The sequence below is a fragment of the Oncorhynchus kisutch genome, linkage group LG24 (genome assembly GCF_002021735.2).
Source record: "Oncorhynchus kisutch isolate 150728-3 linkage group LG24, Okis_V2, whole genome shotgun sequence".
NCBI classification, from domain to species: domain Eukaryota; kingdom Metazoa; phylum Chordata; class Actinopteri; order Salmoniformes; family Salmonidae; genus Oncorhynchus; species Oncorhynchus kisutch.
Window position 1 is genome coordinate 45,969,379 of NC_034197.2, and position 27,991 is coordinate 45,997,369.

At 44.4% G+C, this 27,991-nt stretch overlaps 2 protein-coding genes across 3 annotated transcripts in view; both read left to right on the top strand.

The window, feature by feature from the left end:
• The window catches only part of LOC109869469 (monocarboxylate transporter 1), a 48,442-nt gene extending 32,768 nt beyond the window's left edge, over nt 1–15,674 (top strand). The window contains exons 3-5 of the mRNA XM_020459647.2: nt 9,468–9,611; nt 9,692–10,489; nt 10,707–15,674. Of these exons, the coding sequence (XP_020315236.1) occupies nt 9,468–9,611; nt 9,692–10,489; nt 10,707–11,038 (1,274 nt within the window). The 3' untranslated portion in view covers nt 11,039–15,674. The remainder of the gene's footprint in view (nt 1–9,467; nt 9,612–9,691; nt 10,490–10,706) is intronic.
• Nucleotides 15,675–24,182: 8,508 nt separating this feature from the next.
• Nucleotides 24,183–27,991, top strand: part of LOC109869655 (constitutive coactivator of PPAR-gamma-like protein 2) — a 97,580-nt gene continuing 93,771 nt past the window's right edge. For both annotated transcript variants that reach the window (XM_031804449.1, XM_031804450.1), the window contains exon 1: nt 24,183–25,617. In XM_031804449.1, the coding sequence (XP_031660309.1) occupies nt 25,141–25,617 (477 nt within the window). In that variant the 5' untranslated portion in view covers nt 24,183–25,140. The remainder of the gene's footprint in view (nt 25,618–27,991) is intronic.

Below are 27,991 nucleotides of genomic sequence, written 5' to 3' on the forward strand. Positions count from 1 at the left end.
CTTTCTGTTCTCTTTACAAAAAGATGTGTACATATCACATTGTAGACTCACTCAACAGCTAGTGATCATGTGTTACAGGTGGATGGACAGGCATTATCATGTCATTAGTGTTGTGAACAGAGGAAGTCAAATAGATCTGTTCTGAGATCTATATGGAGAACAGAGGAAGTCATAGCTACGTCGGTAGCAATGAAGTGCTTTGAAAGGCTGGTCATGGCTCACATCAACACCATTATCCCAGAATCCCTAGACCCACTCCAATTTGCATACAGATCCACAGGTGATACAATCTCTATTGCACGCCACACTGCCCTTTCAGACCTGGACAAAAGGAACACCTATGTGAGAATGCTGTTCATTGACTACAGCTCAAGTGTTCAACACCATAGTGCCCTCAAAGCTCATCACTAAGCTAAGGACCCTGGGACTAAACACCTCTCTCTGCAACTGGATCCTGGACTTCCTGACGGGCCGCCCCCAGGTGGTAAGGGTAGGTAACAACACATCCACCATGCTGATCCTCAACACAGGGGCCCCTCAGAGGTGATTGCTCAGTCCCCTCCTGTACTCCCTGTTCACTCATGACTGCATGGCCAGGCACGACTCCAACACCATCATTAAGTTTGCCAATGGCAACAGTGGTAGGCCTGATCACCGACGACGACCAGACAGCCTATAGGGAGGTCCGAGACCTGGCTGTGTGGTGCCAGGACAACAACTTCTCCCTCAACGTGATCAAGACAAAGGAGATGATTGTGGAACACAGGAAAAGGAGGACCAAGCATGCCCCATTCTCATCGACGGGGCTGGAGTGGAGCAGGTTGAGAGCTTCAAGTTCCTTGGTGTCTACATCACCAACAAACTAGAACGGTGCAAACACACCAAGACGGTTGTGAAGAGGGCATGACAAAGCCTATTCCCCCTCAGGAGACTGCTTTTTTTTGTGGCATGGGTCCTCAGATCCTCAAAAGGTTCCACAGCTGCACCATTGAGAGCATCCTGGTTGCATCCTGGTTGCATCACTGCCTGGTGTGTGGCAACTGCTCGGCCTCCGACTGCAAGGCACTTCAGAGGGTAGTATGTACGTCCTAGTACATCACCAGGGCCAAGCTTCCTGCCATCCAGGACCTCTTTACCAGGCGGTGTCAAGGGGAAGGCCCTAAAAAGACTCATGCCACCCTAGTCATAGATTGTTCTCTCTGCTACTGCACAGCAAGCGGTAACGGAGCGCGAAGTCCAGGTCCAAAAGGCTCCTATATATAGCTTATACCCCCAAGCCATTAGACTCCTGAACAGCTCAAATGGCTACCCGGACTATTTGCCTTGCTCCCCCCCTTCCCCCTCTGGAGCGCTTCTGCTACTCTCTATTAACATAGGCACTTTAATAACTCTACCCACATGTACATATTACCTCAATTACCTGGACTAACTGGTGCCCCTGCACATTGACTCTGTACCAGTACCCCCTGTATATAGCCTCCACATTGACTCTGTACCGGTACCCCCTGTATATAGCCTCCACATTGACTCTGTACCAGTAACCCCCTGTATATAGCCTCCACATTGACTCTGTACCGGTACTCCCTGTATATAGCCTCCACATTGACTCTGTACCGGTACTCCCTGTATATAGCCTCCACATTGACTCTGTACCGTAATACCCTGTATATAGACTCCACATTGACTCTGTACCAATACCCCCTGTATATAGCCTCCACATTGACTCTGTACCAATACCCCCTGTATATAGCCTCCACATTGACTCTGTACCAATACCCCCTGTATATAGCCTCCACATTGACTCTGTACCAATACCCCCTGTATATAGCCTCCACATTGACTCTGTACCGGTACTCCCTGTATATAGCCTCCACATTGACTCTGTACCGGTACTCCCTGTATATAGCCTCCACATTGACTCTGTACCGGTACTCCCTGTATATAGCCTCCACATTGACTCTGTACCAGTAACCCCCTGTATATAGCCTCCACATTGACTCTGTACCGGTACTCCCTGTATATAGCCTCCACATTGACTCTGTACCGGTACTCCCTGTATATAGCCTCCACATTGACTCTGTACCGGTACTCCCTGTATATAGCCTCCACATTGACTCTGTACCGGTACTCCCTGTATATAGCCTCCACATTGACTCTGTACCGGTACCCCCTGTATATAGCCTCCACATTGACTCTGTACCGGTACCCCCTGTATATAGCCTCCACATTGACTCTGTACCGGTACTCCCTGTATATAGCCTCCACATTGACTCTGTACCGGTACTCCCTGTATATAGCCTCCACATTGACTCTGTACCGGTACTCCCTGTATATAGCCTCTACATTGACTCTGTACCGGTACCCCCTGTATATAGCCTCCACATTGACTCTGTACCGGTACCCCCTGTATATAGCCTCCACATTGACTCTGTACCGGTACCCCCTGTATATAGCCTCCACATTGACTCTGTACCGGTACTCCCTGTATATAGCCTCCACATTGACTCTGTACCGGTACTCCCTGTATATAGCCTCCACATTGACTCTGTACCGGTACTCCCTGTATATAGCCTCCACATTGACTCTGTACCGGTACTCCCTGTATATAGCCTCCACATTGACTCTGTACCGGTACTCCCTGTATATAGCCTCCACATTGACTCTGTACCGGTACTCCCTGTATATAGCCTCCACATTGACTCTGTACCGGTACTCCCTGTATATAGCCTCCACATTGACTCTGTACCGGTACTCCCTGTATATAGCCTCCACATTGACTCTGTACCGGTACTCCCTGTATGAAGCCTCCACATTGACTCTGTACCGGTACTCCCTGTATATAGCCTCCACATTGACTCTGTACCGGTACTCCCTGTATATAGCCTCCACATTGACTCTGTACCGGTACTCCCTGTATATAGCCTCCACATTGACTCTGTACCGGTACTCCCTGTATATAGCCTCCACATTGACTCTGTACCGGTACTCCCTGTATATAGCCTCCACATTGACTCTGTACCGGTACTCCCTGTATATAGCCTCCACATTGACTCTGTACCGGTACTCCCTGTATATAGCCTCCACATTGACTCTGTACCGGTACTCCCTGTATATAGCCTCCACATTGACTCTGTACCGGTACTCCCTGTATATAGCCTCCACATTGACTCTGTACCGGTACCCCCTGTATATAGCCTCCACATTGACTCTGTACCGGTACCCCCTGTATATAGCCTCCACATTGACTCTGTACCGGTACCCCCTGTATATAGCCTCCACATTGACTCTGTACCGGTACCCCCTGTATATAGCCTCCACATTGACTCTGTACCGGTACTCCCTGTATATAGCCTCCACATTGACTCTGTACCGGTACTCCCTGTATATAGCCTCCACATTGACTCTGTACCGGTACTCCCTGTATATAGCCTCCACATTGACTCTGTACCGGTACTCCCTGTATATAGCCTCCACATTGACTCTGTACCGGTACTCCCTGTATATAGCCTCCACATTGACTCTGTACCGGTACTCCCTGTATATAGCCTCCACATTGACTCTGTACCGGTACTCCCTGTATATAGCCTCCACATTGACTCTGTACCGGTACTCCCTGTATATAGCCTCCACATTGACTCTGTACCGGTACTCCCTGTATATAGCCTCCACATTGACTCTGTACCGGTACTCCCTGTATATAGCCTCCACATTGACTCTGTACCGGTACTCCCTGTATATAGCCTCCACATTGACTCTGTACCGGTACCCCCTGTATATAGCCTCCACATTGACTCTGTACCGGTACCCCCTGTATATAGCCTCCACATTGACTCTGTACTGGTACCCCCTGTATATAGCCTCCACATTGACTCTGTACCGGTACCCCCTGTATATAGCCTCCACATTGACTCTGTACCGGTACTCCCTGTATATAGCCTCCACATTGACTCTGTACCGGTACTCCCTGTATATAGCCTCCACATTGACTCTGTACCGGTACCCCCTGTATATAGCCTCCACATTGACTCTGTACCGGTACTCCCTGTATATAGCCTCCACATTGACTCTGTACCGGTACTCCCTGTATATAGCCTCCACATTGACTCTGTACCGGTACCCCCTGTATATAGCCTCCACATTGACTCTGTACCGGTACCCCCTGTATATAGCCTCCACATTGACTCTGTACCGGTACTCCCTGTATATAGCCTCCACATTGACTCTGTACCGGTACTCCCTGTATATAGCCTCCACATTGACTCTGTACCGGTACTCCCTGTATATAGCCTCCACATTGACTCTGTACCGGTACTCCCTGTATATAGCCTCCACATTGACTCTGTACCGGTACTCCCTGTATATAGCCTCCACATTGACTCTGTACCGGTACTCCCTGTATATAGCCTCCACATTGACTCTGTACCGGTACTCCCTGTATATAGCCTCCACACTGACTCTGTACCGGTACTCCCTGTATATAGCCTCCACATTGACTCTGTACCGGTACTCCCTGTATATAGCCTCCACATTGACTCTGTACCGGTACTCCCTGTATATAGCTATTGTTATTTTACTGCTCTTTAATTATTTACTTTGATTTGTTACTTTCTTTTAGGTGTTTTTCCGAACTGCATTGTTGGTTAAGGGCTTGTAAAGTAAGCATTTCACTGTAAGGTACCGGACGGAGCCTGTTGTGTTCGGCGAATGTGACAAATACAATTTGAGTTGATCTATAGTACCCGTCAAAAGTTTGGACACACCTACTCATTCCAAATGTGTTATTTTTTTAAATTATTTTCTACATTGTAGAATAATAGTGAAGACCATCAAAACTATGAAACAACACATATGGAATCATGTTGTAACCAAAAAAAGTGTGAAACAAAAAAGTGTAACCACCCTTTGCCAAGAGTGTGCAAAGCTGTCAAAGGCATTCTCTCAACCTACTTCACGAGGTAGTCACCTGGAATGCATTTCAATGAACAGGTGGCCTTGTTAACCTCTCTAGGGTATGTGGGACGCTAGCCTCCCATCTGGCCAACATCCAGTGAGATTGCAGAGCGCCAAATTCAAATACAGAAATACTCGTTATAAAAATTCAGAAATCAAAACATATATTTTCCATAGGTTTAAAGATGAACTTCTTGTGAATCCAACCACTGTGTCAGATTTAAAAAATGCTTTACGGTGAAAGCATACCTTACGATTATTCGAGAACATAGCCCAGTTGACAAATTATTACAAACAGTAACCAGCCAAGCAGAAGTGTTACAAAACTCAGAAATAGAGAGAATTTAAAACCTTACCTTTTTAATGATCTTCATATGGTTGCACTCAGAAGACATTCATTTACTCAATAAATGTTCCTTTTGTTCGATAGTCTCTTTATATCCAAAAACCTCAGTTTTGTTCGTTTTCTTCAGTAATCCACAGGCTCAAACGCAGTCAAAACAGGCAAACAAAAAAATCTAAATTGCATCCGTAAAGTTCATAGACACATGTCAAACGATGTTTATATTCAATCCTCAGGTTGTTTGTAGCCTAAATTATCTATAATATTTCAACCGGACAATAACATCGTCAATATAAAAGGTAAACAAGAAATGCACTCTCTTGGGATTGAACATGAAAAAGCTCTGACATGTCAGGGTCCACTCATTCAGACTGGTCTTACTCCCTCATTTATAACTATACAAGCCTGAAACAATTTCTAAAGACTGTTGACATCTAGTGGAAGGCATATGAACTGCAAATTGAGTCCTAAGTCAATGGATACTATAATGGCATTGAATAGAAAACTACAAAAACAAAAAAACTTCCTGAATTGATTTTTTTCAGGTTTTTCGCCTGCCAAAGCAGTTCTGTTATACTCACATAAACATTATTTTAACAGTTTTGGAAACTTTTGTGTTTTCTATCCAAATCTACCAGTTATATGCATATCATATATCCTGGGCCCGAGTAGCAGGCCGTTTTAATTTGGGCATGCTTATCATCCAAAATTCCGAATGCTGCCCCCTACCCTAGAGAAGTTAAAAGTACATTTGTGAAATTTCTTTCCTTCTTAATGCGTTCGAGCCAATCGGTTGTTTTCAGAATCAGTTGTGTTTTGACAAGGTAGGTGTGGTGTACAGTCGTGGCCAAAAGTTTTGAGAATGACACAAATATTCATTTTCACAACGTCTGCTGCCTCAGTTTGTCTGATGGCAATTTGCATATACTCCAGAATGTTATGAAGTGATCAACTGAATTTCAATTAATTGCAAAGTCCCTCTTCGCCATGCAAGTGAACTGAATCCCCCAAAAACATTTCCACTGCATTTCAGCCCTGCCACAAAAGGACCAGCTACATCATGTCAGTGATTCTCTCATTAACACAGGTTAACACAAAAGCAGGCATTGATTATGCAAGAATGGGCTGCCATCAGATGTGGTCCAGAAGTTAATTGACAGCATGCGAAGGCGGATTGCAGAGATCTTGAAAAAGAAGGGTCAACACTGCAAATATTGACTATTTGCATCAACTTAATGTAATTGTCAGTAAAATGTTATACTCAGACATAATTTTAACAGTTGTAGAAACTTTAAAATTAAAAAAAATCTAAATCTACCAATCATATGCATATCCTAGCTTCTAGGCCTGAGTAGCAGGCAGTTTACTTTGGGCACGCTTTTCATTCGAACGTGAAAATACTGCCCCCCTGTCCCAAACAGGTTAATCAGGTTGTTTTGTCCATTAATAGACAGGTATTTTCCTTTCCATGGTAGCAAGATCTTATCTATTTTTGCTAACTTTCTATAAAATGAATTTGGTGTGAGATCATTTCTTTCGGGATATGTATTCCGAGTATGTCCACATCCCCGTCACACCATTTTATTAGTAAACTACACGGTGATGTACAAGTTGCATTAATTTTAGTGATCTTATACGTAATATATATACCTGTGTGTGTGTGTGTGTGTGTGTGTATACGTAATATATATACTTATCATAATTTGGTTTTAATCCAGAGAGGTTAGAAAAAGTTATCTAGATCCTCTGAGGCTGTGGAGGGATTCTAATTGTGAAAAGAAAACAGGAATCATCAGCGTACAATGACACATTTTTGTTTTTAAGCCCAGGATTTCTAAACCCTTAATATTATTGTTGGATCCAATTTAACAGGTAACATTTCGATGGCAATAATAAATAAATATGCCGATAGTGGACAACCTTGTTTTACTCCTCTTGGCAGTTTAAAACTTTCTGAGAAGTATTTTACAGCTACAGTGAGGGGGAAAAATGTATTTGATCCCCTGCTGATTTTGTACATTTGCACACTGACAAAGACAAAATATCAGTCTAATTTTAATGGTAGGTTTATTTGAACAGTGAGAGACCGAATAACAACAAAAATATCCAGAAAATCACATGTCAAAAATGTTATAAATTGATTTACATTTAAATGAGGGAAATAAGTAATTGACCCCTCTGCAAAACATGACTTAGTACTTGGTGGCAAAACCCTTGTTGGCAATCAGAGGCCAGACGTTTCTTGTAGTTGGCCACCAGGTTTGCACACATCTCAGGAGGGATTTTGTCCCATTCCTCTTTGCAGATCTTCTCCAAGTCATTAAGGTTTCAAGGCTGACGTTTGGCAACTCGAACCTTAAGCTCCACAGATTTTCTACGGGATTAAGGTCTGGAGACTGGCTAGGCCACTCCAGGACCTTAATGTGCTTCTCCTTGAGCCACTCCTTTGTTGACTTGGCCGTATGTTTTGGGTCATTGTCATGCCGGAATACCCATTCACAACCCATTTTCAATGCCTAGGCTGATGGAAGGAGGTTCTCACCCAAGATTTGATGGTACATGGTCCTGTCCATCGTCCCTTTAATGCGGTGAAGTTGTCCTGTCCCCTTAGCAGAAAAACACCCCCAAAGCATAATGTTTCCACCTCCATGTTTGACGGTGGGGATGGTGTTCTTGGGGTCATAGGCAGCATTCCTCCTCCTCCTCCAAACACGGCGAGTTGAGTTGATGCCAAAGAGCTCCATTTTGGTCTCATCTGACCACAACACTTTCACCCAGTTGTCCTCTGAATCATTCAGATGTTCATTGGCAAACTTCAGGCAGGCATGTATATGTGCTTTCTTGGGCAGGGGGACCTTGCGGGCACCTCAGGATTTCAGTCCTTCACAGCGTAGTGTGTTACCAATTGTTTTCTTGGTGACTATGGTCCCAGCTGCCTTGATCATTGACAAGATCCTCTCCTGTAGTTCTGGGCTGATTCCTCTCCGTTCTCATGGTAATTGCAACTCCACGAGGTGAGATCTTGCATGGATCCCCAGGCCGAGGGAGATTGACCGTTATTTTGTGTTTCTTCCATTTGCGAATAATCGCACCAACTGTTGTCAACTTCTCACCAAGCTTCTTGGCGATGGTCTTGTAGCCCATTCCAGCCTTGTGTAGGTCTACAATCTTGTCCCTGACATCCTTGGAGAGCTCTTTGGTCTTGGCCATGGTAGAGAGTTTGGAATCTGATTGATTGCTTCTGTGGACAGGTGTTTTTTATACAGGTAACAAGCTGAAATTAGGAGCAATCCCTTTAAGAGTGTGCTCCTAATCTCAGCTCGTTACCTGTATAAAAGACACCTGGGAGCCAGAAATCTTTCTGATTGAGAGGGGGTCAAATACTTATTTCCTTCATTAAAATGCAAATCAATTTATAAAATTTGACATGTGTTTTTCTGGATTTTTTTGTTGTTGTTATTCTGTCTCTCACTGTTCAAATAAACCTACCATTAAAATTATAGACTGATAATTTCTTTGTCAGTCAGTTTACCAACTGTTTCCCGGGAGGCTGTCATTGAAAATAAGAATTTGTTCTTAACTGACTTGCCTAGTTAAAGGTCAAATAAAAAAAAGTGTCTATTTACCTGTACCATGATATTTGCATTGCTACTAAGTAAACCTCCAATAGTTAGTCTTGTCTCTTTGCTGCAACTCCCGTATGGACTCGGGAGAGGCGAAGGTCGAGAGCCGTGCGTCCTCCGCAACGCAACTAAGCCACGCTGCTTCTTGACACAATGCCCACTTAACCCGAAAGCCATCCACACCAATGTGTCGGAGGAAACACCGTACACTGCGCCCGGCCCCCCGCGGGAGTTGCTAGTGCGCGACGGGACAATGACATCCCTGCCGGCCTAACACGGAGGACGCTGGGCCAATTGTGCGCCGCCCCATGGGTCGTGGCCGGCTGCGACAGAGCCTGGACTCAAACCAGGATCTCTAGTGGCACTGCTACCACTGTGATGCAGAGCCTTAGACCACTGGGCCACTCAGGAGGCCTTACATAAATACTTTAATTCACTAACTAACTTGTTCCTAATATTATTCTCTTCTGTCCCTCTCCTCCCCCGTCTCTTGCCCTTCCCTGTCCTCATTTTTTTTCACCCCCCCCCCCCCCCCTCCCCTGTCTCTCCAGGACCAATTAGCAGTATTCTGGTGAACCGTTATGGCAGTCGACCAATCATGATGCTAGGGGGCTGTCTGTCAGGAAGTGGTTTGATAGCAGCTTCCTTCTGCAACACTGTGCAACAACTCTACTTCTGTGTCGGAGTTATTGGAGGTACCACCAACCCTGTATTTGTATGTGGAAATGTTTCTAATACAGTAGTTTACTGATCATTGCCTCCCTCCCCTCTCCAGGTCTGGGTCTAGCGTTCAACCTGAACCCGGCGTTGACTATGATTGGTAAATACTTCTATAAGCGTCGTCCTATAGCTAATGGCATTGCCATGGCGGGCAGCCCAGTCTTCCTGTCTACGCTGGCTCCTCTTAACTCCTGGTTCTTTGACCAGTTTGGCTGGAGGGGCTCCTTCCTCATCCTAGGTGGTCTACTGCTCAACTGCTGTGTAGCCGGGTCCTTGATGAGACCCATTGGACCCAAACCTGCCGACCCCCAACTGTCGGAGAACGGGGCGGTGAAGAAGGCGGAGTCTAATCTGACGGTGATGCAGCGTGTCAATGCCGTGATCGACCTGACGCTGTTTAAACACCGCGGCTTCCTGCTGTATCTCCTTGGCAACGTCATCATGTTCTTTGGCCTGTTCTCTCCCCTAGTCTTCCTCTCCAACTACGCTAAGAGTAAGGACATCAGTAAAGAGAAGGCTGCTCTGCTTCTCTCCATCCTCGCCTTTGTTGACATGTTCGCCCGTCCTTCTATGGGGCTGTTAGCCAACACCCGCTGGGTCCGACCCAGGATACAGTACTACTTTGCTGCATCCGTGCTCTATAACGGGGTGTGTCACGTCTTGGCACCGCTGTCCGTGGACTATGTAGGCTTCGTGGTGTATGCTGTGTTCTTTGGGTTTGCGTTCGGCTGGCTGTCAGCAGTTCTGTTTGAGACTCTGATGGACCTGGTCGGGGCCCAGAGGTTCTCCTCAGCTGTCGGACTCGTCACCATCGTGGAGTGTGGACCGGTACTGCTGGGACCGCCACTACTCAGTAAGTGTGTGTGAGAGAGTGAGCCATACTTTACCTATATCACAATGAACAAATTTCCCTTATTGTTATCATCAACAAGTCTCTCTCTCTCATCCCTCTCTCTCAATTAAATTCAAGGGGCTTTATTGGCATGGGAAACATGAACATTGCCAAAGCAAGTGAGGTAGATAATATACAAAAGTGAAATATCTCTCTCCTCTGTCTTTCCCCCCTCCAGGTCGTTTCTATGACTTCTATGGTGACTACCAGTGGACCTACCTGTGTTGTGGTATCATCCTCATCATCTCCTCAGTTTTCCTCTTCGTAGGGATGGGCATCAACTACAAGCTGTTGGAGAGAGAGAAGGAGGAGGAGGAGAGGAGAGAGACTGAGCGGCCCAAGGAGGAGTGCACAGCCATGCTGGAGGGAGAGAAGGAGGAGAGGAGAGGGACTGAGCGACCCAAGGAGGAGTGCACGGCCATGCTGGAGGGAGAGAAGGAAAGGGGGGAGGAGAGTAGTGAGGCCACACCCATGACGGATGTTTCTAAGATGGATGAAGATATTGTTTAGCAGGGTAGGCAACTAAATGTAGTCACGGTCGAGGGGCTGAAACAACATAATTAGAATAATTTGAACACTGTAAATTCACCACAACTAAGCCCAAAAAGAGAGAACATGATCATTTCATACCTTGATTACATTGAGAATAGTTGGGAGCACATTTCCTAAATTTAAATAATTTTTTGTTGAATTCCTGTATCCCCTTATTATTACTATAATTATTATTATTACTACTACTACTTCGGGGGGCCCAAAAAAATCACTTTCGGGCTGGTTTTGGCCCGTGGGCCGCCTGTTGCCAACCCCTGCTGTATAGAGACTGACATGATCTGGACACACACCCTCTGGTTTAGGTACCTTTGGTAAACTGAGCCGAGTCCTCTACAGTAGACGAGCTATAACACAGAGGACTACTGTCTCTGAGCTCACATATACAACATCCAGTATCTATCCCAGCTCTACACACTGTCTTCATACATACCTGAATGGTCATGTCATCACATCAGTCTTTGTGCTTCCCAGATCCTGTGTGCGGTACGATCAATCACAGTATTATAGGTGATCAGAATGATTGATAGTGTTGTTTTTATAATGTTAATGATTAGTAGAATGTAGAGACTATTGTGATTCTGTAATGATGTAGATTTCTAGTTGAGGAGCACAACGATGTGATTTCAATCGCTAAGCTTTTCAGTTTAGCCGAGAAGCTTTTTGTAAGCACTTTGAACATCTTTCTGAAGACAGACACAACCTTTTGTGTGTGTGTGAGTGTGTGGACGTGTGTGTGGGGACGTGTTTAACTATTTTTGTCCCCCACAAGAATAGTAAAGGAACAAAAATGTGACCAACTGGGGACATTTTGTTAGTCCCCACAAGGTCAAATCCTATTTCTAGATGGTTTAGGGTTAGAATTAGTGTTAGAATGATGTTAAGGGTTGGGAGCTAGGGTTGGGGTTAAGGTAAGAGTACAGGTTAGGGAAAATGGGATTTTGAATGGGACTGAATTGTGTGTCCTCACAGTTAGCTCTGTGTGTGTGGCAGGCGGACACGCAGGCGGACACGCAGGCGGACACGCAGGCAGGCAGGCGGACACGCAGGCACGCAGGCGGACACGCAGGCACGCAGGCGGACACGCAGGCACGCAGGCGGACACGCAGGCAGGCAGGCGGACACGCAGGCGGACAGGCAGATACAGACACAGGCGTTTCTTTTAGTGCTGTATCATATCAGCAGATACTGTATCAATATGTCCCAAACTGAATCCTGTTCCCTATATAGTGCACTACTTTAGACCAGAGCCCTATTCCCTGTATAGTGCACTAAGGTAAAGGGTACTATTTTGAGGTCCTATGTCTACAGATACAGTATGAGCGTTAATTCAGTAAGTCCTTCCATTCAGCAGTCTGGGGTAGTACCAGCTGTCACCAGGAGAGAGCAGTATAATCTTTAGAACATTCAGCAGTCTGGGGCAGTAGAGTCTATAGAACATTCAGCAGTCTGGGGCAGTACCGGCTGTCACCAGGAGAGGGCAGTAGAGTCTTTAGAACATTCCGCAGTCTGGGGCAGTACCAGCTGTCACCAGGAGAGGGCAGTAGAGTCTTTAGAACATTCAGCAGTCTGGGGTAGTACCGGCTGTCACCAGGAGAGAGCAGTATAATCTTTAGAACATTCAGCAGTCTGGGGCAGTACCGGCTGTCACCAGGAGAGGGCAGTAGAGTCTTTAGAACATTCAGCAGTCTGGGGCAGTACCGGCTGTCACCAGGAGAGGGCAGTAGAGTCTTTAGAACATTCAGCAGTCTGGGGTAGTACCGGCTGTCACCAGGAGAGGGCAGTAGAGTATTTAGAACAGTGTTCACGTTTTCTGATTCAAAATCACTTTCAGTCAACAAGTCAGCCAAGATCTACAGCTCAGATTGTTTTTCCTTAAATGACTTTAATGTAACATGAACCTAATAAAAACTGTTCTGTAGGATTGTGCAGTAGGCCTAATACATTATCACAGCATATTGGCTATGTGCCTGGCCTGCCAATATTGTTCTTCTTCGACCATATTATATTTCAAATATCGAGCCTTGATAACAAAATAGATCAGTTGGTATAGCACTTGCAAGGCACTGTGGAGCATTAATTAAAATAATTAGCTTTTTTATTTTACTGCACTGATGGTACCTGCATCTTATGGTCATGGTGCTTTCAATACAACTGGGAATTTGAGAAAAATAAAACTAGGTCAAAAATATGAAGTCAGTGATCTTCAGGTTGGAAAGTCGGACCTCTAGAAAGATGCCAGAGTTTCCGACTGGGAATTCCGAGTTGGATGTCCTTCAAAACAAATGTTCCCCGTCGGATCTAAAAAAAAGAACATTCAGAGTTCCCAGTTTTCTTCAACACACTGAAGTCGGAAGGCAGAGATTTCCAAGTTCCCAGTTGTTTTGAACACTGCATTAGTCTCAATGGAGGGAGGGAGAGAGCAGCAGAGGGTTCACCTCTCACGGTCCCTGTTCTCTCCTTTTCCTCCCGTGAGACTGACAAGAGAGAGGGGACACCGTCTTCCATCTGGTGGCCAAACTTGAGTCGCACCGCATCTGCCTCATGCACACATTCATGTTGTTCCTGTGACCAGAGAAAGTGAAATATTCCTTGATATTAAAATAGACTCGACAAGCTGCTAATAATGATAAAACGCAGGGCTATCGCTGCACTTGGCTACTCATTCATTGCAGCTTACAGCGTGAGCGGAAGTATGGAGAAGCGTGTTTTATGTTTTGTATTAGTGTTGAATAAACACAGTTGACAGTCTGAATACACAAACTCAGCAGCTCTTTGCTCTATTCTATGACGGTCTTTGGTCATAATTCTAAAATGTTTTAAATGTTATGTAGGCTAGTAGCCTATCAAACTGCTGTGGCCATGGGTCATGGAAGATCTTCAGGCACGCTCCATTTAGCTACAGATCTCCCAGTCTTTAGAGTAGGCGGAGTTGATCTTTTCAGACAAATAAAATGTTTCAAAATGGGAACACTTTGCCTAGCCGGTGTGCAGGGCTTCTGAATCAATGCACCTACTAACAACTGTGCAACATGAATAAAAAAGGAGAGCGAGCCTTTATCGTTGGCTTTTCTACAGACATGTTTGATGATTGACTAAGAATACCTTGAAGATCGACCAGTCAGCGACTGTGCTTTAGAACATTCAGAAGGCTGGGGTAGTACCGGCTGTCACCAGGAGAGGGCAGTAGAGCCTTTAGGACATTAGAACCTTCTCTCTGGGTTAGGTTGCCCAGGGGACAAAAATTTATCCTCAATAATTTTTCAACCTTTCAGATTTTTGTCATTTAACTCCATCGATCAGCACCCCACATTGAAATGTTTTTAGAAACAGAATTAAATCATGTTTGTAACACTTGATTACTTTAGCATTTCTTGTTCTCAGTCTTCCATGATATTGTGACGCAGCCTTTCTTTACTGTGTGTGATGTCATGTTTAAAGGAAGTGTTTCATCATGTTTTTCCTATTTGATGGATGGTAATGAAGGAACAGTGTTGCTGCTTCAGTTGTAGTATGCAATAGCTAGCTATTATCTTGTGCTTATTGAGGGATTTGGGCCCTGTTTAGATCCACTCAAACACTGCCTTTCCACCTCCCCTCCTTTCTGTCATTTTGTGAGGAAGGATGAGGTACATATTTGAACTGAAGGAATATAAAGCTACTGTGGCTTGGGATGTCTTGAGGTGAACCCTGGTTGTAAAAAGACACCTGGAAGGTTGACAGGATTTAACATTTAATAAGTCATACTCTTCCAGCAGTGTGGAGGAGTTTTGGTTCTTGTGATCAATGTTCCCTTAAAATAATTTAGGCGCTGAGCAAATTTCAGGTCTGCTTAGCACAAACTTGTTGAATGTTGTGAAGGTTCTGTGCAACTTCCGGCGCGTTTACTGAGGCTGTACCGGCTTTACAGTTACATTTTCAGACAGTGGTCAAGTAGGCTCCTGTGGCTATGTGATCATAATGTAGGCCTACCAGAGTGGCCTACCATCAAAACAATGGAGAAAATGCATCCCATAACATTTGAACATGGAAATAGCTGTTGTATCATTCAGCCCACAGTAGCAGCCAATGTGTGGTTTGTGTAGAAGACGAGTCATAGTTCCTATTCTGGTGGGTTCTGCCTGAAACACAATCTCTTGCATAGTTGGTTTTGCATACTAAGTCTTGCATAGTTAGTTTTGCATACTAAGTCTTGCATAGTTAGTTTTGCATACTAAGTCTTGCATAGTTAGTTTTGCATACTAAGTCTTGCATAGTTAGTTTTGTTTCGGTATGTTACATAGAAAGCGGTTAATATTTCATTGATTCTCTGACAATTCCCACAGTAAAGGGAAACATTGAGAGAGTGAATTACAGGGAGAAAACTCTAGAAAGTTGAGTGAAGTTAAATCTCGTGCTTCATCTTAGATGGAACATTGCTTGTGATTTATAGTTGAATATCTCCGCAGCACAAGCCAGCAGGTTGACCTCTAGAGTTCGGAGAACAGTAGAAAACATATGACATTTCACTGGAAAGAAAACATGACTGTGTAAAAATAACAAACAATGCAGTGTTACTTTTTATGGGGAGGAAATGAATAAACCATTTAAAACACAACGCTGTCTCATGGTGTGTTTCTGATTTAATAAAGTCTATCGATATAAAAATACAGCAGAACTCAAAATGTATTACAATATAAAGTGGTATCACCGATACTAAAACTAGCTTCATGTTAATCACCGATACTAAAACTAGCTTCATGTTAATCACCGATACTAAAACTAGCTTCATGTTAATCACCGATACTAAAACTAGCTTCATGTTAATCACCGATACTAAAACTAGCTTCATGTTAATCACCGATACTAAAACTAGCTTCATGTTAATCACCGATACTAAAACTAGCTTCATGTTAATCACCGATACTAAAACTAGCTTCATGTTAATCACCGATACTAAAACTAGCTTCATGTTAATCACCGATACTAAAACTAGCTTCATGTTAATCACCGATACTAAAACTAGCTTCATGTTAATCACCGATACTAAAACTAGCTTCATGTTAATCACCGATACTAAAACTAGCTTCATGTTAATCACCGATACTAAAACTAGCTTCATGTTAATCACCGATACTAAAACTAGCTTCATGTTAATCACCGATACTTAAACCAGCTTCATGTTAATCACCGATACTAAAACCAGCTTCATGTTAATCACCGATACTAAAACTAGCTTCATGTTAATCACCGATACTAAAACTAGCTTCATGTTAATCACCGATACTAAAACTAGCTTCATGTTAATCACCGATACTAAAACTAGCTTCATGTTAATCACCGATACTAAAACTAGCTTCATGTTAATCACCGATACTAAAACCAGCTTCATGTTAATCACCGATACTAAAACTAGCTTCATGTTAATCACTGATACTTAAACCAGCTTCATGTTAATCACCGATACTTAAACCAGCTTCATTTTCATCACTGATACTAAAACTAGCTTTGTGTTCTTCTGTGGAGTCCAATCAAGTTGTAGAAACATCTCAAGGCTGATCAATGGAAGCAGGATGCACCTGAGCTCCATTTCTAGTCTCATAGCAAAGGGTCTGAATACATCTCTAAATAAGGTTTTTCTGTTAGCAAAAATGTCTAAAAACCTGTTTTCTCTTTTGTTGTTTCGGGGTATTGTGTGTAGGTTGATGAGGAAAGAAATGAATTGAATCCATTTTAGAAAAAGGCTGTAAAGTGACAATGTGGATGAAGTCGAGGTGTAGGAATACTTGCCTTAGGGACTGTACAGTGCCCTCTGTAATAATTGGGACAGTGAACCATTTTTCTTCTTTTGGTTCTATATTCCAAATATTTGGATTTGAAATCAAACAATTACTATGAGATTAATGTACAGATCGTCAGCTTTATTTTGAGGGTATTTTCATCCATATCTGGTGAACCATTTAGAAATTACAGCACATAGTCCCCCCATTTTAGGGGAGCAAAAGTATCGGGATGAATGTACTTATGTATGTAAAGTAGTAAAATTAAGTATTTGGTCACATATCATGCAATGAGTATATCAAGCTTGTGACTATACACATTGTTTGATGTATTTGCTTTTTGTTTTGGTTGTTTCAGAATTTTATTTTTGATAGAAATGAATGGTAAACAATGTATTGTCATTTTAGGAATTTTTTATTGTAAATAAATAACAGTAGAATGTTTCTAAACAGTTCTACATGCTACTATGATTACGGATCATCCTGATAAATCGTGAATAATGACGAGTGAGAAAGTTAGACGCACAAATATCATACCCCCAAGACATGCTAACCTCTCACCATTACAATAACAGGGGAGGTTAGCATTTTATATCATACCCCCAAGACATGCTAACCTCTCCCCATTACACTAACAGGGGAGGTTAGCATTTTATATCATACCCCCAAGACATGCTAACCTCTCACCATTACAATAACAGGGGAGGTTAGCATTTTATATCATACCCCCAAGACATGCTAACCTCTCCCCATTACAATAACAGGGGAGGTTAGCATTTTATATCATACCCCCAAGACATGCTAACCTCTCACCATTACAATAACAGGGGAGGTTAGCATTTTATATCATACCCCCAAGACATGCTAACCTCTCACCATTACAACAACAGCTGAACAGAATAACAGTTTCTCTGTAACAATGCATCCATAGGATTTACAGTACAATGAAACATCAACAATCATAGTTCTTTATGAACTCTGGAAACATTACACTTTAATTCACATTGTAACATTCATTTACAGGGATGCAAACTAGTCACCTTATGGCGAAATTTGCCGTTTTTAATACAAAATAGGTGACCTGCGTGATTCGTTTAGATCCGATGAGTAAAGTTTGGGAGGGTTGGAACACTACTGGCTGTAAGCGAACGAGTGATCCGCGTTTGGCGCAATACTCTGCTGTATCCAAGGCTCAACCAATATACCGGCTGCTGTATCCAAGGCTCAACCAATATACCGGCTGCTGTATCCAAGGCTCAGCCAATATACCGGCTGCTTTATCCAAGGCTCAACCAATATACCGGCTGCTGTATCCAAGGCTCAGCCAATATACCGGCTGCTGTATCCAAGGCTCAGCCAATATACCGGCTGCTTTATCCAAGGCTCAGCCAATAATACCGGCTGCTGTATCCAAGGCTCAGCCAATATACTGGCTGCTTTATCCAAGGCTCAGCCAATATACTGGCTGCTTTATCCAAGGCTCAGCCAATATACAGGCTGCTGTATCCAAGGCTCAACCAATATACCGGCTGCTGAATCCAAGGCTCAGCCAATATACCGGCTGCTGTATCCAAGGCTCAACCAATATACCGGCTGCTGTATCCAAGGCTCAGCCAGAATGCAGCACCCGAGACGACCAACTGACTAGTTACAGCATTAGGGCGCTCTGGAAAGGCAGAGCAGCGCGTCCCCTGAACGGTAACTGAGAGGTAACGTTAGGTGAGGAGGTTACAGCAGCGCGTCCCCTGAACGGTAAAGTTAGGTGAGAAGGTTACAGCAGCACGTCCCCTGAACGGTGACGTTAGGTGAGAAGGTTACAGCAGCGCGCCCCCTGAACGGTAACGGAGAGGTGACGTTAGGTGAGAAGGTTACAGCTGCGGGTCCCCTGAACGGTAACTGATAGGTAACGTGAGGTGAGGAGGTTACAGCAGCGCGCCCCCTGAACGGTAACTGATAGGTAACGTTAGGTGAGGAGGTTACAGCAGCGCGCCCCCTGAACGGTAACTGATAGGTAACGTGAGAAAGTGGTGGGCAAAGTATTTTAAGTATCTGGTTAGCTGGATCGTATTCTCCGTTAGCTAGGCAGAGAAATGTTGAGCAACATTAGCCAACTTTAAATGATCAAATAATTTAGTTTATGGTGTGAAATGTAGCTGCTATTAAAGTCAGACAGCTAACATTAGCCAGCTAACATTACAACATCAGATGAGCTGACATGAGTAACCTAAATATATTTTTGGGTTATTTTGTTATAGGCAGTTTTTAAGGACATGTAACTTTGGGTCATTTGACCAATATCGCTTGTATGTTGATAGTGGTGGCAGCGCCTGGTCAGAGGTTTCTTTGCTCTTTCTACTTTCAGATCTGAATGGGTCTCTCGGATCCCAACCTTGCACGGGTCTGTTTTTCCACGGGTCTTTTCAGAAAGGGTCGGATCGTCCTCGGTTCCATTCAGAACTCGTTTCTGCAATTTATGCATATCTGGCGGGGTGGAAAACCATGGATCCATTTTGGAACAGGTCTAACTTTTAAAGAGTCTACTACTTCAGATTCACTGACTATGATTACAGCAAATTCCAAAACATGGGTAGATGTCTGTACCACAATGAACAGTTGGCTATGAGTAATTCTGGATTGAATGTTGGTAGAGATGGGGCATATCTATCTAATGCGTTGTCTATAGAGCTGGAGGGGGATGTGGTCTACCCTGGGGGCTCTATAACAATACTGAGTTGCAGTGGCTTCTTGCTCTTCCCTGGGTGAGGGGAGCACCATGCTGAAATGCTGATGAATGCAGGTTTCTGATGTTACACCTTTTTATCAGGATGCAGCGGTTAGAATAAATACATCACTGTTGGTAAAATGTCAGTAATAGAAAGAGTTTAGCTTTGTAAAGTGCTTCTTTATTGGTTATAGAGGAACAATTAGCAGCTTTAACTACAGTTCTGGGTTAAGGTTAGAACCACAGTTCTAGGTTAAAGCCCCTAAATGTTCCTCTAGATTGATTGATTGAATGTATTAGACCACTTTGGAAGTATGCTTGGGGTCATTGTCCATTTGGAAGACCCATTTGCAACCAAGCTTTAACTCCCTGACTGATGTCTTGAGATGTTGCTTCAAAATATCCACACAATTTTCCTACCTCATGATGCCATCTATTTTGTGAAGTGCACCAGTCCCTCCTGCAGCAAAGCACCCCCACAACATGATGCTGCCACCCCTGTGCTTCACAGTTGGGATGGGGTTCTTCGGCTTGCAAGCCTCCCCCTTTTTCCTCCAAGCAAGATTTGTGACCTGTTGCCACAAGGAAAAAAAAAAAAATATATATATATATATATATATATATATATATATATATATATATATATATGCGCATAATATGGGGCGGCAGGTAGCCTAGTGGTTAGAGCATTGGGCCAGGAACCGAAAGGTTGCTTGATCGAAGCCCTGAGCTGACAAGGTAAAAATCAGTCCCTGAGCAAGGCAGTTAGGCCGTCATTGTAAATAAGAATTTGTTCTTAACTGACTTGCCTAGTTAAAGGTTAAATAAATAAAAAATATGACATTTGTAATGTATTTTGTAACTTCTGTGAGTGTAATGTTTTACTGTTTCATTTTGATTGTTTATTTCACTTTTGTATATTATCTACTTCACTTGCTTTGGCAATGTTAACATGTGTTTCACATGCCAATAAAGCCCCTTGAATTGAATTGAGTGGAGGGGAGGAGGGAGAAGAGAGTGTAGTAGGGGGAGAGAGAGCAACATATTTCACCAACTCACTTAGATTGTGGTCAAATTATACAAAATGTGTGAGTGTGTGCGATGATGATGGTGGGCTGGTATTTCCGTATCAGTGCGTCACACGAGGCTGCTGAGGGTAAAACGGCTCATAATAATAACTAACGGCATAAATGGAATGGCATCAAACACCTGGAAACCATGTGTTTGATGTATTTGATACCATTCCACCTATTCTGCTCCAGTCTTACAACAACCCTTAATTCCAAACTACAACATTTTCAGACAAGATAGAACTGCCAAAGGGGGCGGTGTTGCAATCTACTGCAAAGATAGCCTGCAGAGTTCTGTCCTACTATCCAGGTCTGTACCCAAACAATTTGAACTTCTACTTTTAAAAATCCACCTCTCTAAAAACAAGTCTCTCACCGTTGCCGCCTGCTATAGACCACCCTCTGCCCCCAGCTGTGCTCTGGACACTATGTGAACTGATTGCCCCCCATCTATCTTCAGCGCTCCTGCTGCTAGGCGACCTAAACTGGAACATGCTTAACACCCCAGCCATCCTACAATCTAAACTTGATGCCCTCAATCTCACACAAATGATCAATGAACCTACCAGGTACCTCCCCAAAGCCTTAAACACGGGCACCCTCATAGATATCATCCTAACCAACTTCCCCTCTAAATACACCTCTGCTGTCTTCAACCAAGATCTCAGCGATCACTGCCTCATTGCCTGCATCCGTAATGGGTCAGCGGTCAAACGACCTCCACTCATCACTGTAAAACGCTCCCTGAAACACTTCAGCGAGCAGGCCTTTCTAATCGACCTGGCCAGGGGGTATCCTGGGAGGATATTGATCTCATCCCGTCAGTAGAGGATGCCTGGATATTTTTTTTAAATGCGTTCCTAACCATCTTAAATAAACATGCCCCATTCAAGAAATTTAGAACCAGGAACAGATATAGCCCTTGGTTCTCCCCAGACCTGACTGCCCTTAACCAACACAAAAACATCCTATGGCGTTCTGCATTAGCATCGAACAGCCCCCGTGATATGCAGCTGTTCAGGGAAGCTAGAAACCATTATACACAGGCAGTTAGAAAAGCCAAGGCTAGCTTTTTCAAGCAGAAATTTGCTTCCTGCAACACTAACTCAAAGTTCTGGGACACTGTAAAGTCCATGGAGAATAAGAACACCTCCTCCCAGCTGCCCACTGCACTGAAGATAGGAAACACTGTCACCACTGATAAATCCACCATAATTGAGAATTTCAAGAAGCATTTTTCTACAGCTGGCCATGCTTTCCACCTGGCTACTCCTACCCCGGTCAACAGCACTGCACCCCCAACAGCAACTCGCCCAAGCCTTCCCCATTTCTCCTTCTCCCAAATCCGTTCAGCTGATGTTCTGAAAGAGCTGCAAAATCTGGACCCCTACAAATCAGCCGGGCTAGACAATCTGGACCCTCTCTTTCTAAAATTAAATGTTGCAACCCCTATTACTAGTCTGTTCAACCTCTCTTTCGTATCGTCTGAGATCCCCAGAGATTGGAAAGCTGCCTCGGTCATCCCCCTCTTCAAAGGGGGAAACACTCTAGACCCAAATTCCCACAGACCTACATCTATCCTACCCTGCCTTTCTAAGGTCTTTGAAAGCCAAGTTAACAAACAGATCACTGACCATTTCGAATCCCACCGTACCTTCTCCGCTATGCAATCTGGTTTCCGAGCTGGCCATGGGTGCACCTCAGCCACGTTCAAGGTTCTAAATTATATCATAACCGCCATCGATAAGAAACATTACTGTGCAGCTGTATTCATTGATCTGGCCAAGGCTTTCGACTCTGTCAATCACCACATCCTCATCGGCAGACTCGACAGCCTTGGTTTCTTAAATGATTGCCACGCCTGATTCACCAACTACTTCTCTGATAGAGTTCAGTGTGTCAAATCGGAGGGTCTGCTCTCCGGACCTCTGGCAGTCTCTATGGGGGTGCCACAGGGTTCAATTCTTGGACCGACTCTCTTCTCTGTATACATCAATGAGGTCGCTCTTGCTGCTAGTGAGTCTCTGATCCACCTCTACGCAGACGACACCATTCTGTATACTTCTGGCCCTTCTTTGGACATTGTTAACAACCCTCCAGGCAAGCTTCAATGCCATACAACTCTCCTTCCGTGGCCTCCAATTGCTCTTAAATACAAGTAAAACTAAATGCATGCTCTTCAACCGATCGCTACCTGCACCTACCCGCCTGTCCAACATCACTACTTTGGACGGCTCTGACTTAGAATACGTGGACAACTACAAATACTTAGGTGTCTGGTTAGACTGTAAACTCTCCTTCCAGACCCATATCAAACATCTCCAATCCAAAGTTAAATCTAGAATTGGCTTCCTATTTCGCAACAAAGCATCCTTCACTCATGCTGCCAAACATACCCTTGTAAAACTGACCATCCTACCAATCCTCGACTTTGGCGATGTCATTTACAAAATAGCCTCCAATACCCTACTCAACCAATTGGATGCAGTCTATCACAGTGCAATCCGTTTTGTCACCAAAGCCCCATATACTACCCACCATTGCGACCTGTACGCTCCCGTTGGCTGGCCCTCGCTTCATACTCGTCGCCAAACCCACTGGCTCCATGTCATCTACAAGACCCTGCTAGGTAAAGTCCCCCCTTATCTCAGCTCGCTGGTCACCATAGCATCTCCCACCTGTAGCACACGCTCCAGCAGGTATATCTCTCTAGTCACCCCCAAAACCAATTCTTTCTTTGGCCGCCTCTCCTTCCAGTTCTCTGCCAATGACTGGAACGCACTACAAAAATCTCTGAAACTGGAAACACATCTCCCTCACTAGCTTTAAGCACCAACTGTCAGAGCAGCTCACAGATTACTGCACCTGTACATAGCCCACCTATAATTTAGCCCAAACAACTACCTCTTTCGCTACTGTATTTAATTAATTAATTTATTTTGCTCCTTTGCACCCCATTTTTAAAATTTCTACTTTGCACATTCTTCCATTGTAAATCTACCATTCCAGTGTTTTACTTGCTATATTGTATTTACTTTGCCACCATGGCCTTTTTTTGCCTTTACCTCCCTTCTCACCTCATTTGCTCACATCGTATATAGACTTGTTTATACTGTATTATTGACTGTATGTTTGTTTTACTCCATGTGTAACTCTGTGTCGTTGTATCTGTCGAACTGCTTTGCTTTATCTTGGCCAGGTCGCAATTGTAAATGAGAACTTGTTCTCAACTTGCCTACCTGGTTAAATAAAGGTTAAATAAATAAATAAATAAAAACCCTGTTCTCCCCAATTAAGGTGCCACCAACCTCCTGTGCAGTGGGTGTACTATAGCAGGGTTGTATTTGGGGTGCTAGGGGCAGGGAGTGTGTCTAGGCCTCGGGGGTAAAATGGCTATGGGCAGGTGTAGGGGTTGATTTTGGAATACAGAAAGACTCATTTTCTCATGTTAAAATCCCCAAATACATGATGTACCTGCCGTCCCAAATTTATCCACAGGGGGGCGACATATATAACCTATCGGCACTGGTAATAGGTTGGCCACTTCCCCTGGCTTCATCACAGCCCTGGTCATGGCTAGAAGGGATACAGCTTTTGTCAAATTAACGTTAAAAATATACATTTAGTTAATTTTCGCTAACCTTTACTCTTTTCGAAACTAAACCTAATTCTCCTAACCTGCTACGAAAAGTCGTTATCCGACAAAAGCTGTGTCCATCTAGTCAAAAACCCTCCGCTTCCCTCCCACTTGTGTTGGTCCGTGAGGAAGTCGCAAGATGGCTGACAGCGCTCGGAAGTATGCTCCCTTCCTCCACATGAAGTCGTGAGTTTGGAAGTATGCTCCCTTCCTCCACATGAAGTCGTGAGTTTGGAAGTAAGCGAGGGAGGCACTATCAGGCGTTTGATTTTATTTAAGTTATTGTATTTCTCCAAACAGACCATTTCATTCCTGGGGACCCAGTTAGCTAAAAGCTCCTGTAGATGGCTAACGGTATCAACATATACATTACCTAGTACATTACATTAGCTAGCACTTGCAATTTGAACTAGTCTAACATAAATATTTGCACCGGCAGGTTAAGTATTCCGCTGTAGTCATGTTCACTAACTAGATCATTCGCAGAGGGTTTCTTAGTGTGAACCAGGATTATAACTTTGGAGTTGGAAGCATCGTCCAAATAATAACTACGGATGGCCAGTCAGCTGCCAGTCACATTTTCAGATGTTAACTAGTTAAGGACTATTTAACGAGAAACTTCAGTTTTGCTGGCAGTTTACCACAATACTACCAGGGATGGACACACACGACCAAATGTAGCAACGTTAGCCAGGTTGCTAACCAGCTAGGCAGGGTTGGGGGGGGGGGCAACTAGCTACCGGCGACAACAGCCGTGTAGTCAGTCAGTTACTGTCAGAGAGACGAGTTAGTCAGCCGCCCGTTTCCAGCTAGCTACCGGATCGACACCACCCGAGCCTTCCCCCGGACAGACCCACCGGCTCAACAACACCGGGATGGGCGTGCAGGGCTTCCAGGAGTATCTGGAGAAACGGTGTCCCGGGGCTGCCATCCCCGTGGACCTCCTCAAACTAGGCCGTACTGCGGGACGCCAGCACCACCACCCCGGCCCTCTTCCACCACCGGCCCGGATACTCATCGATGCTGACTCCGGTCTGCAGCGTCTGTACGGCGGCTACCAGACGGACTGGGTGTGCGGCGGGGAGTGGAACGCCATGCTGGGATACCTGTCCGCTCTGTCCCAGGCCTGTCTGTACCAGGGCGGGCTGGAGCTGGTCGTGGTGTTCAACGGGACCCTGGGGAAGGAGCGGTGGCCGGAGTGGGCACGCCGGGCCCAGGGACAACGCCAGACGGCCCAGCTCATCGTTAACCACATCGGCAGTAAGGCCACTCCGCCTCCCCGCGCCTGGTTCCTGCCCCCTGCCTGCCTCAGTCACTGTGTCCGCCTCGCCATGTTCCGCTTCAGAGTGCGGGTGAGTAACGAGCAGTAGCTGGCTAGCTAAGAATAAAGATATAGCAGATAAACACTAAGTCTGGTTTCTGGACTGATAATGATCAATTGTAGTGATAAGAGGGGATGGTCAAGAGGCAGTGTTTGAGCCAGTGGCTGTGATAGAGGCAGGTCTCTGCAGGTGACATTTGTTTTTACAAGGAGCACATGTGCTCTTAAGTTAAATGTAGCTGCACACAATGTAGGACCACAATTAAAAATATGTAAGGTATTAATGTCATTTTGGCATTTTGAATAACAAAAAAAATGTCGCCTGGAGAGGCCTGCCTCTAACTGCCACAGTCGCTGGTTCAAGGACTGCCTGTTGACTGTTCCCTCTTAAATAGGCCGTCATTGTAAATAAGATTTTGTTCTTAACTAACTTGTCTAAAGGTTAAATAAAAAAAATGTATTTAAAGAATTGTCAGTAATAACAAAATACAGGTTTTGAGAATACAAACAATATATTTGTATGATTGAGATATAACCAACATTGCACCTATGTGAATCCAAGCTACTTCATTGTCCTTTCTGTGCCACCATGTTTGCATACTACGGAAGCTGCGGGACAGCAAAGGAAGAATTACAATTATTACCTGGGTGATTTAAAAATATATAAATTCTAGTGGCACTGGTGCTCCCAAATTCCATATTTAAGAGCATATGCCCCCACAATGGTAACACTGTAGATCCCTGACAGGGTGCAGTGATGCAGAGGCTAATGCTTAACTAATGTGATATTGGTTGAATTTTGCCAGTGGACTGACCTCTGGATGAACTACTACTGGACTGACTGACCTCTGGATGAACTACTACTGGACTGACCGACCTCTGGATGAACTACTACTGGACTGACTGACCTCTGGATGAACTACTACTGGACTGACTGACCTCTGGATGAACTACTACTGGACTGACCGACCTCTGGATGAACTACTGCTGGACTGACCGACCTCTGGATGAACTACTGCTGGACTGACTGACCTCTGGATGAACTACTACTGGACTGACTGACCTCTGGATGAACTACTGCTGGACTGACCGACCTCTGGATGAACTACTACTGGACTGACTGACCTCTGGATGAACTACTACTGGACTGACTGACCTCTGGATGAGTAGTGCACTATATATGGAATCTGCCCTGGTCTAAAGTAGTGCACTATATATGGAATCTGCCCTGGTCTAAAGTAGTTCACTATATATGGAATCTGCCCTGGTCTAAAGTAGTGCACTATATATGGAATCTGCCCTGGTCTAAAGTAGTGCACTATATATGGAATCTGCCCTGGTCTAAAGTAGTGCACTATATATGGAATCTGCCCTGGTCTAAAGTAGTGCACTATATATGGAATCTGCCCTGGTCTAAAGTAGTGCACTATATATGGAATCTGCCCTGGTCTAAAGTAGTGCACTATATATGGAATCTGCCCTGGTCTAAAGTAGTGCACTATATATGGAATCTGCCCTGGTCTAAAGTAGTGCACGAGCCTATACAGGGAATAGGGTGCCATTTGGATCCAGCCAGGGGTTACAGATTGGGATGAAATGTACACAGCTGTGCACTGTATACTTGTAGTGTTGCACGGTATACCGAAACTTCAGTCCTATTTAGATACCAAAAACCCCTGTTTGGAACTAGAATTTGTAACGTTCTGTACTTCTGTCAAAGTTCTCGCATGATTTAATCCTTTAAGACTATATCAGCGTAGCTCCTTTTTATAGCGTGAAGAGCAAAGTACGTCCTCTGCTTAGGCCTACTCATTCATTGCTATAGCTGTCTGGGTTGCATTGTTAGCTCATCAAAAGGGACCATGGCTCTCCTCATGGGTGCTGTGTAAAACCATGGCTCTCTCCCAGAAGCTTGGGTGCTGTGTAAAACCATGGCTCTCTCCCAGAAGCTTGGGTGCTGTGTAAAACCATGGCTCTCTCCCAGAAGCTTGGGTGCTGTGTAAAACCATGGCTCTCTCCCAGAAGCTTGGGTGCTGTGTAAAACCATGGCGTTCTCCTAGAAGCTTGGGTGCTGTGTAAAACCATGGCGTTCTCCTAGAAGCTTGGGTGCTGTGTAAAACCATGGCTCTCTCCCAGAAGCTTGGGTGCTGTGTAAAACCATGGCTCTCTCCCAGAAGCTTGGGTGCTGTGTAAAACCATGGCGTTCTCCTAGAAGCTTGGGTGCTGTGTAAAACCATGGCGTTCTCCTAGAAGCTTGGGTGCTGTGTAAAATCATGGCTCTCTCCCAGAAGCTTGGGTGCTGTGTAAAACCATGGCATTTTCCTAGAAGTTTGGGTGCTGTGTAAAACCAAATCAAATCAAAAATCTAATCAAATGTATTTATATAGCCCTTCGTACATCAGCTG